Consider the following 19,456-nt stretch of genomic DNA (forward strand, 5'->3'; position numbering starts at 1 on the left):
AACATACATATTTTATTTGACAGGATAACCTGCAAATATTTGTATTTCTGTGTATGCTATATTATGAATTATAAAGCTCTGTTACACTGCATAGTCCATTCTGCCCCTTGGGTATGACTGGACAATGAAGGAGAAGCAGACATAGTTGTTTACCTTTTCTCTGTGTTGCTTGTGTTTTGTACATCTGCTTGGAGTTCATCTCTAATTCTAAACACCATAGTGCTTACAGAATGTAAGGCACACATGCCAGACACACTCTTAATGGTCCTTGCAAATAGCCTTAAGCTGAAAAAGTTCTACTTTAAAGAAACAATTGAACCATAAAGAAGAGGACTAAACAGGAATATAAGTATCCCTTTATGCAATTTGAGTTTGCTAAATTCTAACTAGAAAAATTAGTCAGTTATATAACATTAAATTGTTGTACGGCTTTTAAAAATGACTATGCATAAAATAATCTGATAAGAAAAACTCTAAAATACAATATACAAGAATAAACAATATTTTATTCTGATTTAAATTCATAAAGCATATTAAGCTAGTGCAAATGATTGCTGACCTGAGGCACATAGGGGCTACAACTCAGAAAATCCTCATCTATAATGATGACTTTTGGCTTAGCCTGTATTACAGTGGTTTTGCATTATACTCCTCAACCAATAAATTTTTCATATCCAAGCTTATCCATCTGTGTCCAACAAATGTCCTCAATCATTTTGATGTCTTCCCTCATCATGTTATGTTGCCACATATTTATACTGGCAGGTGATATCTCTCCTTCATTGGGAAGGTAGAATAAGTTGGTGGAACTGGCAAAAATTATTTGGTTTAAACTTGCAGGTGAAAGTGGAATGCCAAAGAAGTTGAATATTCTTTCAGTAGTCTGTTGCGGTAAGTTAACGATATCTTCAAACTTGACCAAAAGGTAATTTTTGGAGGGCAAATCACTATTTATTCTAAGTGCTGCTGCTGTATTTGCCAACCATAGATGAGAAAGTTTTGAGATGTCATGTGAGTTAGAATTAGAAAATTCTTCTTTAAAGGATTCATATTCGTATGCATAGCCAGAATTCGAGCTACATTTCTGCTTTTCTTTCTCCTGAAATATTGTAGATAAATGTTGTGCAACATTTTTTATTGAATATAGACTGGGATCACTTTTATATAACATTGAATAAACCCAAGCTCGTGGGTCTCGAACAATAAATAATGCTCTTAGCTGAGGTCCAATAGTCTTATGAATAAATGGAAGCTTTAAAGTCCAACTTCCACTACTTAGGCTAAGCACAGGCTGAGCCTTGGGAAATAATGATAGATGATTACGTAATTGTCTAACATAGTCTGCATCTCTATCATACATTCCTTTAAGTCTACTTTTCTGCTCAGAAAAAGAGTCTTTCCTTTTGAACCTTCTTCTTGTATCTTTGCTAGTTGAGGGGTGATGAAAAAGTTTGAGTTTATTGACCTCCTGTAAATCAATATTTTGTAAATGGAGTTGTGTGTTTTGAAGTAAAGATTGCAGCCAGCCTTGAATCAGCTGAAAATGTCCATCCTGTACATCAGAGGCAGTCCATTCACAGGCATCCAAAAATGAATCAATTTTGTATTGTGCTTCAGGAATGTCAATGAATGATGTAGGAACCTTGATATAAACAAAATCTGAACTGTTAAAAAATAGTACTTTTAAAATTTCAGCTCCTGACCCTGGTAGAGATGTAATTACCACAGAAGGAATATTAGAATTTGCTTCAGATATCTTCATGCCCTCATCATTTGAAACCTCACCTTTCCACTTTTGACAAATGGGCTGAGTACACGTTGTCCATACATCAAACAATTCAAAAAACCACAGTGTTATAATCAGAACCAAGATCAAACGCATCAGCCTACTGAAGGGAATATAGAATCTCCAATGAAATGCTAAAATCCCTAAACCTACACATAACATTAGACCCATGATTAAATTAATCTTCAGTCCAAAGTGAAATACATTCATATTGTTTATTTTTTTTTTATACTCAGTTCCCAGGCCAAAGCGTACTATTTTTTTTTGGTCTTCTAATTTTGCATACCCCCCAAAGCCAAGAAAATTAAATCTGACCTGGAGATCATTATAATCTGTTACCATAGACACTACTTTTTCTGTATTATTTATTTCTACAGAGAGTTTAACTCCATATTTGCTATTGTCTAGAAATCTTAGATTTGAAACATTAACATATGGTCCGTGAAATATGTATGCAATCCTTGAAATCTTTTGGCTCACTGGAAAAGTAACATTAACAAACTGAGTCCATCGTTTTTTAAACTCGGCTTTCTGTTCAGCTTCTTGTATTTTAGCTAAAGGGCTATTACCATTTTGATCTATCCAAAACATTTTGTAATGAGCATCCCAAATGTCCATCATAGCACCATTTAATTTGTTCAAAAGTTTAAAGGGAACATATTTAAAATCTATGTCTAAGTTATGAAAAAAGGCACTAACTAAAGAGATTGGGGAGTCCTCATGCTTCTCAATATGGTCAAGCACAAGCAAAGTCTGGTAATTCAAAAGTAAAAGACAACGGTAAACACTTTTTAATTTCATGGAAGACGAATAAGAAGCTACTGCTTCACCGCTTACAAAAACAGATTCCCCTTGCTCACTTGCAGTTATAATCTCACCAGCAGCATCTCCAGATTTATTGGTTGTCCATTTCAACCAATGTGAACATTCACCAAGCTGGCCTTCCCATGGGTTATTGCACTGACTTGTGGGGGATGGAGCAAAAACTAAAACATTATTTAAATGACTAAATTTTGGACCATAGAGAGCCTCTGAAACAAAAACCTGGCCATTTGGAGCAAATGTGAAAGAATTCTGATCTGGATGCTCATGACCAGGATTAAAACTTCTCCAGCCATTTACCCAAGAGTATGGTTGAAAATGAACTATATCATACACAGCTCGACCACCAAGCTTTCCAGACTTGAAGGAAAAAAATGTGTTAGTCTGGGAATGAGGCAAGCCACCTCCATATGTTACCACTCCCCAGTTGGAAAACAAATGCATTTTTGGTGTACCATGGTCTGGTGGTGGATGTAAAGGTAGTTCAGGATTATACCAAAAGTATTCTGTGTGAAGTGTGCTCCACCTCTGTGAAGGCGATGGTACCATTGGTCCATCCTTTGGGCGGTGCTTTCTAATTTGATTTGCTAACCAATTTCCAGCTCCATTTTTCAGAATAAAAGTGTCTAGAAATATTAACTGGCTTTCTGGGCCATAGAACCAGTTGTAATTGGAATCTGCTATTCCAACAGTTCTCTGATATCCAGGTAACACAGTAAAATAATAAAACCAATAGTGCATTTTCAGCCAATTGTCTTCTAAATGATTTATACCAAAATGTCGTTGTGCCAAAAAAACATACTGTGTAATTGACTTTGATGTGTAGCTTCCATATGCAACTCCTTCATCGAGAGAACCATCTACCACATGATTTAGAAGAAACATTGTCTTTTCCATTGTGTCAATAGCAATTTCCTTCCAGGTGCTTGCCTGATTTGATTTATAGTCTTCCACAACTAGTGCACCAGTGAGCAATGCGACCATGTTAGTGGTTTGATGATTGTGGATAAACTGTTTACTCCATGAACGAATTTTTGAATATTCATACATTTCACTACTTACAGATTCAATTTTTTGCAAATATTTTTTTCTTCTGTCACTGTCAAGAGACTGATACAAAAAGTCAAATGCAGTGGCAAATCCAGTTAAAGAATGCGCAACTGGGACTTCATCCCCAGGGGCATTTTCTACAAACCAATCTTTGTAATTTGCCATTCTGTCCATATATTCCAGTACTAAATCAAATGAAGCTTTATCATCTGGAGAGAGAAGGCAGTAGAGTGCCAAGTGTGGTAGATTATTCCCATAAATTTCATTCCACTTGGATGCAAAATCAGCATGCTTTTGAGGAGGCAAGTATGCAGATGGATTTTCCAGCATAATGCTAACAGCATTTCTGATTGCCCTAAATAAATGTATATGGGTACCATGGGACTTCTGCCTTAATCCTTGAACATCTGTGCTATCAAAATACAGGCGTGGATGAGAAGGGTTGTTTCTCTCCTTGATGCTAGCAGTGACAGGAAACAGTTTCTTATGGTGAGTGACATCAGTGTTGAGTGTCATCCAATTATCAGAATAATTGCTACAATAAACATGGCACCATGTCAGAAAAACACAAATAATTGCCAAAAGAAAGTGTTCTACTACATTTGGAGCCATGATCCATTAGACTGCAAATCAATAACACATATGATTCATTTTTTAACTGCCATTTAGGTTCAATGTACACGTGACTTTGGCACACATTGCTAAACCAGGTAGAGAAAATCTTTGCATATTTTTTCCACTTGATGAGATTTCTTCACGTATACTAATTATATTTGCAACACAAGAAACCAATAAGAGAAGATTAAGGAAGTAATATGGTGTTGATAAACCATGTCTGCATTTCCAATAGGTTCTTGATTAGAAGAAGCATTAACAGGATCTTCACTATATGCACGCTTACTTACTTATCTAATTAATGAGATGAATTAATGTTTGTATGCTATTTCCAGAGTAAAAAAATAACTTTGCTGTAATCTATGGTTTAGCTACTGTTTGATGGCCTCACAGATATGTTGAAAGAACAGTATGTACTGTGTTATTTTCAACTAAATAGTAATCTTGATTGTAGTTTCTGTGTTTTGGCTGCGTCCGGCACACAATGTTGCCACTTCTGACACAACTTTCCAGTGACGTTTCCAATTTTCAGTTTAATATAGAAGGAAATACCTGCAGAGAGAAAAAAAAAACAACTTTTTGTGATATAGTGATAAATATAATATTAAATGTAAAAAGCATTATGATCCAGAATCCAGTTCAAAAAAACTTTGCACTTAAATGATATTATGAGTGTACCAGTGGCAATTAAGCCCCTAAAAGGTATACAGAAGATATGTTAATGACAGCTTAAGTATTTGATATTTAGTTTTAGATTACCATATTCACTCCAATACATATATTCTGCAGATATTTTACATGCACCATTTCAGTATATTTATTGTGTTTTACATTTGTGCCAAGTTGTAATCTTCATAAACACTTAGCTCTAAGATTGAGAGGAGCATGAATACTCCAGCTTGTTTTGGATGTATTTCAGCAGATACTTAACTCTTAAGCTACGTACACACGTCAGATTTTTATCGCCCGATAATCGGCATCAGCCAATTATCGGGCGAAAATCTGCCATGTGTACAGTCGGTGTCGTCCATCGTCCGGACGACCGACCTGCCGGATCCACGGACGATGGACGACAGCCGATCCTAATGAAAGGGAAGGGGAGAGCGCGCAGCAGGGTGCCGCTCCGTCGCTCTCCCCCCTCCCCTCTCCATAGAGCATGAACGGTGCTGTATGTACAGCACCGTTCATGCATCGTGCACTCCCTTGTCGTTGGAAAGGATCGTGAAAGATCCTTTCCAACGACAAAAATTGGAAGTGTGTACGCAGCTTTAGTCTGTAATTCTTACTCTGAGATAACAGCCTCAGTCTGGTATGGGTAGTTTTGTTTAATTAGAAAGGTTTTTTGCAATAGGTTATTTTTCTTGCACTTCTAAAGCAATGTTGTGAATGCTATATTTTGTTAAGCAGGTCAAATGTAATTTCACCTCCAACACTAAGCAGTGTGTTGTAAGAGCTAAAATTACTGGTGCAGATAGAGAAATCTGGACTTTATTTGGAAGTCACATTATATCAGAACTGTCTGCAGCTGGAGAGGGAAAACTATCTTTCATTAACCTAAATCCCGTGACTATTATTAAAATGATATTTATAAAAAAAATAGCCTAAACTTTGATCAAAAATATATTTTTTTAAATTAACTCATATCACCACTAATGGATTTTTCATCTTCTGTCCTAATACCTACAGGCACTATGAAAAACAGAAAGGGAGTCTCCCCATATGTGCGTTTTTTGGAGTAATAGGCTGGCTTTAACAACTTTAGAAGAAGAAATTATTGTTAAGGAGCATTTAACTTTTGCAGTGCCGTGCAAGGGAAGAACTTTTGCTGAATCTAGAGTTAGATTTAACTCCTTATCAGTGTCCATTTCTGTATGGTTTTTATGTCTAAAAGCGGTACATTGTTTTTCGTGAAAATGTATTTTACATTTTACTGTAATAGTATTAGAGTGTATATGTATAGAGTATAAAAATATTTGAAACACAAAAACATGTCAAAATAATAAATTAAATACATTTAAAAAATATATATATTAAAAATAAAAAAATTGAATATTGAATGCAATACAAAAAGATTTGAATTTCCTTCCCGACGTCAGGAACTCGCCGGCGACTCATCTGGTGCAGAGAACGCCGGCCCGAAAAAGAAAGAAGATGCAAAGGACAAGGACAAGGAATGCCAGCGGATCAGATAAGGCTTGATTTTACTACTATTTCCCATAGGTTTAGCTACCCTGAGTGTGACTCAGTGTTACTGCTTACAGCTTCCCTTTTTTTAAATTGTACATGATGTTGCTGTAAGGATTTTAAGAAGCTGTGTGTACATGTGCAAAGGTGGTAGAAACCATTATTAATGTTGAATCTCAAATAAATTTTCAAACACAAAACACTGAACCAATTAAAAGAAAAACTTAAAAAAATGTAAGAGGTGACCATAATATGATTTAATGTAATGTAAGTTGTAAACAGGAAGCAAAAACAGGAAAGATAAAAACATTTTATTTTAAGAAAGCAAATTTTGCATTATTAAGGGCAGCTCTCTGTGACTTGGACTGGGAGACAATATTGTCCTCAAAGAACACAGAACAGAAATAGGACGTGCTTAAAGTCTGTTCTACACAAGCACACTTAAAAATATATTCCAATGGGTGTTAAAAATGCTGATGTTAAAAATGTCATAAAGAACAAGAAAAGGGTATTCCAAAAGTATAACAATGAAGGATTACTTTCATTGTTTGAAAACTATAAAGAATATAACAAAAGATTTAAAAAGGAGATAAAATATGCAAAACTTCAAAATGAAAGACATATTGCAAAGCAAATTAAGGCAAACCCCCCAATATTTTTTAAATATAATAATAGCAAAAATATCAGATCTGAGCATGTAGACTCCTTAAAGGATGTCTCTGGGTTTGAAACTGGGGATAAAGAAAAGGCCGATTTACTAAACACTTTTTTAGCTCTGTGTACACAAAGGAAAATGGCAGAGCTCAAGTTCAAATTCATAATAGCAATGTCACTGCCTTAAACGGTTCACAATGGCTCAAGATTGATATGATTAAGAAACAGTTGGGCAAAATTAAGGTTCACAAAGCAAGTTTGGGGCACCCGTTCACAAAAAGGACATTGTTGAAGTGGAGAGAGTGCAGAGAAGGGCAACTAAACTAATAAAAGGAATAAAAGGAATGGAGGAGCTCAGCTATGAGGAGAGATTAGCTGAACTGAATCTATTCTATTCTATCTAGAGAACTCCCTTCCCAATTATTTACTTTGAGATTATTACAAAGAACAACAGGGCACTTTTTGCATCTGGAGGAAAAGAAGTTTAAGCTCCGGATAAGAAAGGGATTCTTCACTGTAAGGTCTGTGAAAATCTGGAATAGGCTCTCTCAGGAAGTAGTTTTAGCAACTAATATAGATTGCTTTAGGAAAAGGCTAGATGCTTTTCCAAAAGCACAGAATATAAATGGGTATTAGGGCTTTAAAGTAAAAATACCAGAGAGACTGTTCATCCAGGGAACATCAGATTGCCTCATAAAATCAGGAAGGAATTTTTTTCCCCGTTGGAGCAAATTGTTTTTTTTTGCCTTCCTCTGGACCAACTATCTCCATAGGGTTTTAAATCTGGGATATGTTTATTTCCCTAGTGGTTGAACTTGATGGACGTATGTCTTTTTTCAATCTGACCTTCTATGTAGCTACCGTAACTACCGTAACTATGTAACGTACCGTAACTACCGTAAAAAAAAGCTTGTTAAGGCTGCTGGAAAATTTAATTATGACAATTTAATGACATACAGAATTTTAACAAGAATAACTTTATTAAAAGTTTTAAAAAAATACTTAAACACTGAAGCTTATTTTTATAATGTAAGTCTATTTTTATATTTTTACAGGTCTGCAGCAACAGGAATTCTTCAGCTGTATAAGTGTTGAGCTAGAAGTGCTGTCTTCACACAATAAATGTTATAAAAAAAACTATATTTTAGTTATAAAAACTCTGCAGTGTTTTATGAAAGCTCCAAAGAACTAAACAAAAACACTTGTAGTGGGGTTACCACTCCACAGCATATATCAAAGGTTCATTATTACCAATAAAATTATCTTTTATTTTCCTCATCCCTCACTCCCATGACAGTGCAGTTCTCTTGATGATCTAGGTCAGGGGTGCCCACACTTTTTTAGCTTGCGAGCTACTATAAAAATGACCAAGTCAAAGTGATCACCAACAATAAAAACTTGGACTTAATAACTTCTATGCGCGGTAAAGTTTATTTTAAAAGGCAGGGCTCTGCGATATACTTGCGTTGCCTTTGCAATCTACCAGTAGATTGCGATCCATCTGTTAGGCATCCCTGATCTAGGTTGTGGACAGTCTCTCCATGTCCTTTCTTACACTACAGAACTAACTATTGGTCCTGCATTGTAAAAGATGACCGCAGGATTGCAACTACAGATTGGCGGACATTCTAGAAGAGGAAGTGGGGGACCAGTAATAGAAGTGGGCCTGTGGAATAAGGAAAGTAAAAAACAAGTAGCAAACAACAAGCATTCACCACTTGCAATGCAAGTGTCCCACACTGCAAGGGTAGTTTATTTTTAATGTTCCTAAAATTAGGGTTTAAAAACCCTGACCTATATATATATATATATACAGCTATAAGTGGCTCAGAAGTATTAAAACAAAAATCATGCAATTAGCATGTTTATATGGAAGTCTGCATTAGCCTTCTACATTTCTCTCTATAAAGTCCATATATACAGCTTATATCCTATCCATGGGTTTTCATCTTTTAGTGATGATAAAGCCAGTTCCTGACGGACTACAAATCTCAGGCCGCTTTGCACTGTACAATTGTATGGTATAGTCATGTAGGGCTTAGTCCACAGACTCCTCAACATAAAAGTTTACCATCCTATGGTTCTGCACAGACAAACATTTGGTGTAATTTGTTTGGCAAGATCACCAGGTACAGGGAAAGCCTATAGAAGAAAAACAATGCAGCCATCACAACTAACATCATATTATAATATCGTAAAATGGTTGGATCTATTACAAATACATTTACCGTCCTAATAACAATATTAAATAAACGATTAATATATGGCCCTCACAAGAATGGAAAGTTCAATTTCACGTCTAATGACTATTTTTTTAAAAGGTGATGTATTAAATATAGTATATATAGTAAATATAGAAAATATATTTGACATTAAAAAACTAGTCGGAGCTTTCTCAAAGAAAATATCTTATCACACAATGACCTGCTTATCATCTATGACTGCACAGAGGTTGAACTTTCAATCTGATTGTCTCCCAACCTCTAAATAGGTACTCATCTTAGACTCCATGAAGATGGAGGCAATCATTTTTAGGCTTAGTTTACCAGGACATTTTTCCCAGTGTTTAACCTGAGGCTTTAAAAGCCCATGTTTGAAATTCCCATGCATTCAAATGGGCTAATCTACACCAGGAAGTCTTTGAGGCACATTTTTGGGCGTTATCTATACCATTGTTTGCAATGTTTAAAAATTTAAAACATGGGGTTAAGGCTGGAAAATGCCCAAAATTGCGGAAAAATGCAAGTTTATTCCAATGTTTTCCCGCGTTTAAAAGAACTTGAAATGTAAACGCATTAAAACAGTGGGAAAATGCAAAGAAAACATGTTTTCCTGTGCTTTAAAGGCAAGCTATAAAACGCTAATTAAAGTGCATGGAAATGCATATAAACACAGTAGGAATGTTTACATGCGTTTTTAAAAACGTCTGTGTAGACACAGCCTTAACCCCCCTAGCGGTAATCCCGAGTGTGGGGTGGATTTTACATGCAAAAACTAATCAGGTAATCCTGAGTCACACTCGGGGTCACTAAAAATCTTTAAAAAAAAACCCTGCTGACCTTGCTCTGTTGTTGTCCTCCGGCATCCTGTGGTCCCCACAGGTCCGGGGGACAAGTCTTTTCGATCTTCAGCTCTTCAGCCGCCAACTGCAGAGACAATCTCCGGGGTTTTCTGGAGACGCCGGTGCATACGTCGGTGCTGGCAGGTGGATTGGCGGGGAATTCAAATAATTTTGTATTGGATTCAATACAAAATAACCGTATTGAGTCCAATACAAAGAAATCTTGATAAAGATGTTAAAGATGTGTGCCAGAAGCTCTCGGGACATGATATACCTGATGACCCAGCCTTTTTCTCCTCCACTTAAATGACTGGCCAGAAAAGGCCTATAGTAGTTCTGTGATTAAACACTTATTAAATGCTGCGAAAGCTTGTATTCCGGGCATGTGGAAAAAGACTGGGTCACCAACTATGAAATCATGGCTCCACAGGGTGAATGAAATAATGTTATTGGAGGATCTCACTTCTGGGATTCATGATACAAATGAGAAATTCACCTCTACCTGGGCCCCTTGGATAGCTTTACAGGAATCTGCTGAATATATAGCGCTGATGGGCCTTTAAAATGTGACATACTGTAACCCAAGTTAATGATCTGTACTATGTAAAGTGCACTGCTTTTTTGTTCTGCTTTTTATGGGACCTGATGGCCTCCTGGCTGTTATCCCTCAAGTTAAATGAGCGATGTCTGTCATGTACAACTGCTGTCTTATCTGGAATGTGAGATGAACAAGTGGAGTCCGCTTTGCACTCGGGACTATTCTTTATTTTTATTTTTTATCCCTATTTTTTTATATGGACATTGGCTGCTCAGAGACAATTACCCCCCCCCCCCCCTTCCCACCTCCTTCTTTTTCCCTTCCGCCTTACCTCCCTTTGTTTTGTTGTTCCCTTTATGTTTATTTTATTGTTATCTTTAAAAATATGTTAATAAAAATAAAATGTTTAGAAAAAACATAGCACCTATTTTGTGAGATATTGAAATCTTCTCAAAGAAGGTGTTTTTTTTATTTTTCACAAATTTTAAGTAGTTTAGCTTTTTTTAAATTCTAACTTAATAAGCCTTCCACTTTCCTACTGTCATTGGCAATGAACACATTCAAATAAATACCAGAGCCAAATGTCTACAACTTACAATATTAATTCCACAAATATACACAGTTATACCAAGTACTGCCAAATACTATCTGTGTTAAATTTATACATTTTCTATAGAAACTTAATTACATCAAAAGTATTCATTCTACAAGTAATCATCAAAGACACATTATACAAAAAAAAAACATATTTTCCTATATTTGGTTGCATAAATAAAACATAAATCTGCTCTGCATAAACTAACTATAAAGTGTCAGGATTGACCTAAATGTAAAGGAAAAGTAATTGTAAATAGAGCTAAGTAAATGGATCTGCAGAGTTTAAGATCTATGCTGGAATTTTTCTGATCCGCCAGTGTGCTTTACTTTTTTCCTTAAATGATGCCAGCCTGGCATCCTATTGGGTATCATCATGGCAACGGAGCAGTGACTATCCTTTATATTTTAAAATCAACCTGTAGTCGGTAAGAAAGCTGAAATTATTTTAGACAACTACATAAAAATGTTATTTTATATATATATATATATATATATATATATATATATATATATATANATATATATATATATATATATATATATATATTTATACCAAACAAACAAAAAATGTACAATAACATCTTACACATCAACATCTATTAACCACTATAATTAGGTCCAAAAGTATATAAAGGTCTGCCTTCAAACTTAATTTGAGGTGGAGGTTAGCAGAACAAAGTTGCTTCTTGCCTGCAGGCCCAGAAACCATGGAGATAGGCTTTAATCTCTGTAAAATTATTCATTTAAGTAAGATGTATAGGAAGTATCCTGCTGCAATGTTTACTTATTATTTATAAATAATTGGACAGTGGTAGATCTCCCGGTTACCATAAATGTCTTAGAAAATCAATCTAGAGTACGCATATTAGGAGCTTTAACCCCCAATTTTTCTTTTAATAAAGATAGAAAATAAAGAAGACTGGTTATATTTAGTATAATATTGATTCATTTAATAAAGTAACAAATAGGACCCATCACAATTCCTTTTTTTTTACACATTTTGGAGCAGTAGTGCATTGGAAGACATTTTAAAGCACCATGACATTTTAAAGTAGAGGCAGCAAGGCCCCAGACGGATGACTTGACTTTTCTCTGCTGCAATTAAGCAATATAGTTGGGTCAGCTCCCTACCCCTACCTTGAGATGGGGCAGTAAATGAGCAGGCTGTAGAACAATGAGGAGTCCTTCTGAACACAGAGTATATTTCCAGGTGATATAAGTTCAGCTTTAAGGCACTGGTCAGCTTGACTATCAAGGAACTAATATTATCAGAAGAAATATCTACCCTGGTAGCATCCATAGAAGCAAGTATAATGCATCTGGTTTAATCATGGGTATTTGTTCTTCAATATTCAATGAAATCATATGAAGAGAACATTTAAAATAAAACAATTACTGTGCAATACCGAATGCAATTATTTAACTAATGTGTCTTAGTGAATCAATTCTTACAAATGCAGTTGACAACGGAGTCTACCAACCATTGTATCATCAATCACTAAATACTTAGACCAATTGAATATACAGAAATATTCGGCTCACACTACAACTGTGCAGGAGTTAAAGATTTGGGAATACTATTTGTATGGCATAGAGAGTTGAGAAATATTTTTGCAGCTCCACAATGGAATGACATTTGGATTCTCTGGAGGGACCTGTACCAGCAGTAAAAATGTGACTTACTCATAGCACAGAATATTACTTATACCATAAAGGAAGAAAAGGATTGCAGGTTACATATTCATCTTTGTACTGAAAGTGACTCGGATGATGGGGAACACACCAGTGAGTCCTAAATAAAAAACCTGTGGTACTACAACATATTACTATTTGTTTTAGGCTTATATGATGTGTATGTACCATGCAATGCTATTCATTTACAGAGGCACACTAACACACCAAGGCAGTGCACCTACAACTTATATACATTACAGGCCAACACAATGTAGGGTGACTAATGTCCGTCATTTGCTGGTTAGTATAAATTGGTACGATTCTTTTCCCAGATGGCTCCAGTTCAAAATGGGGTGAATGCTGCAAATTTATTGGGTGGGCACAATTAATACGAAAGAGGTGAACAGAAATGCGATATGGTGTTCTGTGTGTTCTACATGAGGGTGCAGAGCAGACAGATCAGTAATAAAAGATGTGGATGATAATATTAGACTAAAACAGGGGTGTATAAGGTTCAGGCCACACACATTGGGACCGATTTATTAAAGCTCTCCAAGAGAAGATACACTTTCATCAGTGAAACTGGGAGATCCAGCAAACCTGGAACCGATATGGTCTCGGATTGAAAACATTTGCTGACACATAGAAAATTACTTTTATGGAATCTATTCCAGGTTTATTGGATCACCCAGCTTCACGGATGTAAGTGTATCCTGACCAGCCTTGGAGAACTTTAATAAATCAGGCCTATTGCACCTGATGTTCTCCACCCCTTGTTAGGATGAGCAGACAGAAAGCATGTTTTATTACTAATGTGGAAATTCCATGAAACAGCCTTTTCATTCTATCCGGTTGCATTTTCCCTTAAAACATGTCCAGCACACTTCTGCTTTGAGATGCTATTAGTCAATTAAGTGTTCCCAAGTGTCGATGTTATTGAAGCTGAAAAAAAAAAAACAAAGCCGGACCCCCTGTGAAATACTATTTAAAGTTTACACAAACCCATTAATGGAATTTCACATTATGTGTCTTGATGGTGATCATGGTTTTGTTTACACAACTATTGGCCATGGCTGCACACAGCCGATTGGTGCTCTTGCAGTCACATGGACATATTGAAAAAAATGTGGACATATTGAGAAAATGTAAGTTATCCAATATAAAGAAAGTTCCTTGCGCTAATTATTAAGCTATATTTTACTAACGTATTCATAGATAAGGATGGGTTTATGTGGTGTGACCAGCTCCTATCACACCCTGGAGCCTCAATCTGCTTGAGCTGCTATCATCCAACACAAAGGGCACGGTGGGGAGTAAAAACTGACTATTGAGGTACAGGTTCTCTGCTTGAGAATGACACGCTGTATAATAAACATTTAGCCAATGATTGGAAGTTGACCAAACCAGTACAGATCTGGCTCTGTGCTTGGCATGGTCAAAATGCATGGGGACAGGAGAAAAGGTGGCATTATCACCTTGGTGTTCTGAATAAATGGAGACACCATGCAATATAGGGCAAGTAAAACATAATTCTAAAACATATTTACATATAAACATGCAAAGAACATTTTCAGGTTCACAGACATTTTAAAGACAGGGCCAGCTTCCCGTGCCTTTATTAATCCCTGCTCCTCATCACCTCTCTTTGGAATGTTTTTCAAAATCGCCGCTTTTTCTGTACTGAGCAGGCACTGATAATCATCCAATGCTTAGCTAAATTTCCCTGCATACAAAAGTCAATGTACACTTGACATAATTTGTTAGAAAAAAGTGAGTCTTTTTTTATTTTCAGAAGAAGACATGAAAAGTCTGAGCTACCACTAAAACTAAAAACTTTTTGTTTTAACTTTAGCAGCACTTGAACAGAAAATTGTAGAGTAGGTGAAGATTTATTAATCTGTTACATCTGAATTTCAAGAAATTTCAGGAAAAGATACACATTCATGCAGTTCTGTTATAAATATACATCTATCAATATACTTTATTCAGTGCAAATACCTTAATACCACCTGTTATTGGCCATTTAGAGTCTGCATATTGAAGAGTTAGAGTGCGAAAGGAAGAAGCGTTACAAGGAGCTAATCAGTTCATGTGCTAACAAAAAACATGCTGACAGAAAAAGAAGAGTGAATGAGTATATTTTTAGTATGGGATGAAACGGCACAAATACATTGGTGTATGGTTCCTTATTGGAGCCTGGGTTTATAACGCTGTGGATGGCACAGGTTAGGGGTGGATGATGAGAATGCCACCAGTTCAGAGAATGGTTGTGCAGATCACGTATTCGTTCTATACTGTTATAAGGAACTGCAGTTTCAGAATGCAATTGCAATCGAGATAAAGCCAACACCCTGATCCCACACCCTACATTCCATATCTAAAAAATATCTTTCACCCCACATACCTTAGGGGTAGATGATGAGAATGCCACCAGTTCAGAGAAAAAATTTGTATAAAATATATACCGTTATATGGAGTGGCAGTTTCAGGATGCCATTGCAAGGCAACACCCTGATCTCACACCCTACATTCCATATTCAAAAAATATCTTTCTACCCCACATACCTTAGGGGAAGATGATGAGAATGCCACCAGTTCAGAGAAAAAATTTGTATAAAATATATACTGTTATAAGGAGTGGCAGTTTCAGGATGCCATTGCAAGGCAACACCCTGATCTCACACCCCACTCATTCCTAAACCAAATATCTATCCTCCCTACATACCGTCAAAACTCATATGTGCATACACACATATGACTCCCTTAACCTTCTTGAACTCCCTACTCAGTGTGCAATCTCCATTTACTGAATAGTCAACCTTATCACCCCTCATATGAATTGTATTCATACAAACACCATTTTCACTAAATGCTGCTCTCTTCACTTATCGGAATGTTAAATGCCAATTGTTCATACGGTTTCTAAAAATCTCAGACACTCCAAAATCATTCTTATCACAGCATCTTCTCAGTTCTCCTTGAACCCCAAGCCATTCCAAAAATTGGAGAACAAATGAGTATACCATCCAGATCTATTGAAATAAATCTATTGACTTACACTCAAATAATGCATTGTTTAAAGTCTGCAAAGCATAAACAAGTAGCACAACCAAAACTAATTGGTGCTTTAAATATGGGGAACTGGATGATAGTAAAAAGGGTTTGAAGAGGGATAACTGAGGAGTTATTAGATTCTGAAGCAGAAGAATAAATATGTTATTTGGAATAATATGTATACTATCAAATAAAAGAAGAAAATAACAAAGACAATACTGGAACTGGCTCACAGGGATCATAATATCCAGCAACTACTACTATACAAATGTAATCATTTAGGATCTAAATCCAAAAGGGAATAGTCATAGTATTTAACCCTCCCCCCTTCAAAAAAAATAAGGAAACAAAAGCCTGAATAAATGTTATACATGTGTAAACCTTTAGGGTGTGAAATGTTGGAAAACAGGTTTCCAACAGGTTTTTACTGCTGTCTATGAACCTAATGGGAAGATTCAGTCTTCTGATTTTTTCTGATGACCACTGTTATAAGGACACAAAGTAATGAGAATTCCACAACTTTACAGGAGATGACGAGAATTCTTCCACTTGGGACACCTGTTTTAGTGACCCTAAATTTAATGGAAGTTTCTATTGCACTACTGTAAAGAAACTACAGCTTCGCAATTTTCTGTAAAAATAATTGAAGAAGTATGTACAGTCAGTAGTCTGTGCATAGGTAACCCGTTGTACCTAAAACTCAACCAACCTGTATACCAAAGAACTGATACTTGAAAGGTTTCAGTTGGCCAATAACTTGACTAACCAATATGACAAACAGAAAATACCTGAAACCCGTTGGGCAGTATCAGACCATTAACAACACCAAAACACGGTTGAATGTTTTAAATAAAAACCTGTTGGGATTGGTGGTCAATGTCAGTTGGCAGAAATTTCATACTGGCCTAGGGCAACCCATATTACACTCCACAGGACACACATGCATATTATTTCAATTATTACAGTTTAGTTTTTATTTTATTCACACATTCTGAAGCTGGAAGGGTATAAATGTAAGAAAGTTATATGGTCCAAATGGTAATATTTATTTAGGGTCCTAGTTTTGGAGCACTTTAATCAAGAAGACCCCTTCAACTGGTAAACTGCACACGCCTACTCCTTCCCCCACCCACCAAGGCAGAGCGTGAAGGAGAAAAAAAATCACCATTTTATTAGACTTTATTTTATTTTTGATGGAAGGGTCTTTTTTTGTGAATCATGGTACTGTTGTTAAAGGGTCACTAGAACAGAAACTTACTGCTTGGGTGAACAACTTCATATAAGAATGAATGCTCTAATTACCACAGTGCCAGCTAATATTCTATTCTGGTTATTTTCATACATAATTATTATATTTCTCCATGGAGGTTATTAAAGTATCATCAACATGTCCACAGTACCTGTATGCTGATATTGATCCTTGGGTGAGCAACATCTGTAACAAAAATACGGAGTGGTACTGGACTACGGTAATGCTATTTACAGCTCATTGACATGATTCTGTGTTTTAGGCATGTTGGTCTTCTGCACATGGATAGTGTTCCTTTGCACATAGATTTAAATAAAATACCCTTAAATATCCTAATAAAAAAAATGGACTTTTAGTATTACCATAAACATCCTTAGTTTTTTTTATTTTAGTGCTAAATATAGCTTAACGTCAAACAATGTTATATACTTGTTAAAGTAAAGAAAACAGTATGCTGCAGGTAGTAAACATAAAAGCAGTTAAACTGATCTTTAATTGGCTTGACTTGTGCCACTGCGAGAAAAGGAGCAGTTATAGAACACATTTAACCTGCTTGAAATATTTACTCTTCGCTATAATATCTTACAGATATATATCTTATTCCAACTGTGAGAAATATTTGTGTAACTTTGACACAGTACAGAAGTCAGTGTACAGTTCCTACATGGCTCAAACTATGTAGGAACTGCAAATGACCTGAATATGACGCTTGCGTCTTTACAGTCTACTACACACAACTTCAGTCGCAGCTCCAGTGAATGCTCAAAGGAGATGTCAGACAATTTATTTTCAGCTTCTTTTTAAAGGAGTATTGGACAGATCAATCCAGTGGAACAATGCAGATATATTTATATATATATATATGTATATATATATATATATATATATATATATATATAAATATATATATATATATATATATATATATATATATATATATATATACAAGGTATATATTTATACAATACAATTGTATAAATTGTATTTTATTGTATAAATAAAATTGTATATAAAATTTTCAGCTTCTCTTTAAAGGACTATTGGACAGATCAATCCAGTGGAACAATACAGATATATATACTTTATACATATATATTTTTTTATTTTATTTAAATATATATATAAGTATACATATATATATATATATATATATATATATATATACATGCAAACACACACACTAGGATAACTCAACATAGGTGCATAGGACAAACACAAACTGAATAGTAACTTGATGTCAAATCACAGACATAATAAAAAAAATAACATAACATAAATAACATCCACTAGATGGAGTCTAATAGTTTTCTTTTCTCATATGAAGAATACAATAATATTTAACTTCTGGATAACTGTACACATGTAGTAGTCATTAGCACTCAGTGACACTGTGATCCCAATTCCAGTTAATAGATCAGCATTATTATAATGACATAATTATATACTCACCATAGGCTATCACTGTATGCTGGATTACATATCTAAAGATGATTTAAAAAGAAATGGTATTAAGGTTTGTTGATTTAGATGAATAGTAAAAGTTTACCTGTGTGTGCAGCCTCCTGATCATACTAATCAGTGCAGCTCCAGAGTAATGTCATTGGCAGGCAGTGATAGAAGTGTAGAGAGAAGGAAGAATCAAATTTCCCAGCCTGTATATGATGGATGGAGGGAAGCTTTATTCTGCTGCTGTAGCAGGCTGAGCATTGCTTCCTAGCTCAGATCAGATCCTCCTGGTCTCAGACGTCAGCATTGGAGATCAGCATTCACCAGGGATGCACACATATAGCTGGGCGTTGGAGAGGATGATTGTGAAGTGCAGCAAAGGGTGAAGCTTTCAATGTGATGGGGATGAAGGTGGAGTCTAGCAGACAGCTCACTTACTGCCAGATTTCCCCAGGATCCTAGTGCTGCTCTGAAAAGGAAAAACCTTTTTATTCTGCCAAGGATTTGGTGGAAGGAATCTGCAGATCAGTAGGGGACAAGTATAAAAAAGAAAGCTTTACTCCTTAGGAGAGTTTTACAAAAAGAAATAGACTGTTCACTTAGGAAAGTGTATTATCCAATTGTAATAATTATTTAACTTAGCTTAGTAAATGGAATGATAATTTACTTTGCAGAGAAACCCATTTTCACATTCAAGGAAATCTACAAAACTAGGATTTTTGTTTG

At 35.6% G+C, this 19,456-nt stretch overlaps 1 protein-coding gene across 1 annotated transcript; it reads right to left on the reverse strand.

The window, feature by feature from the left end:
• Window positions 1–486: 486 nt before the first annotated feature.
• Window positions 487–19,116, reverse strand: DSEL (dermatan sulfate epimerase like). The gene is made up of 2 exons (XM_072411497.1): window positions 18,831–19,116; window positions 487–4,825 (listed from the first exon to the last, which is right to left on the reverse strand). The coding sequence occupies exon 2, from the start codon at window positions 4,268–4,270 to the stop codon at window positions 653–655; it is 3,618 nt and encodes a 1,205-aa protein (XP_072267598.1). The 5' UTR covers window positions 4,271–4,825; window positions 18,831–19,116; the 3' UTR covers window positions 487–652.
• Between the last annotated feature and the right edge of the window lie 340 nt (window positions 19,117–19,456).

This window comes from Pyxicephalus adspersus, chromosome 5 (genome assembly GCF_032062135.1).
Source record: "Pyxicephalus adspersus chromosome 5, UCB_Pads_2.0, whole genome shotgun sequence".
In the NCBI taxonomy this organism is placed as follows: Eukaryota; Metazoa; Chordata; class Amphibia; order Anura; family Pyxicephalidae; genus Pyxicephalus; species Pyxicephalus adspersus.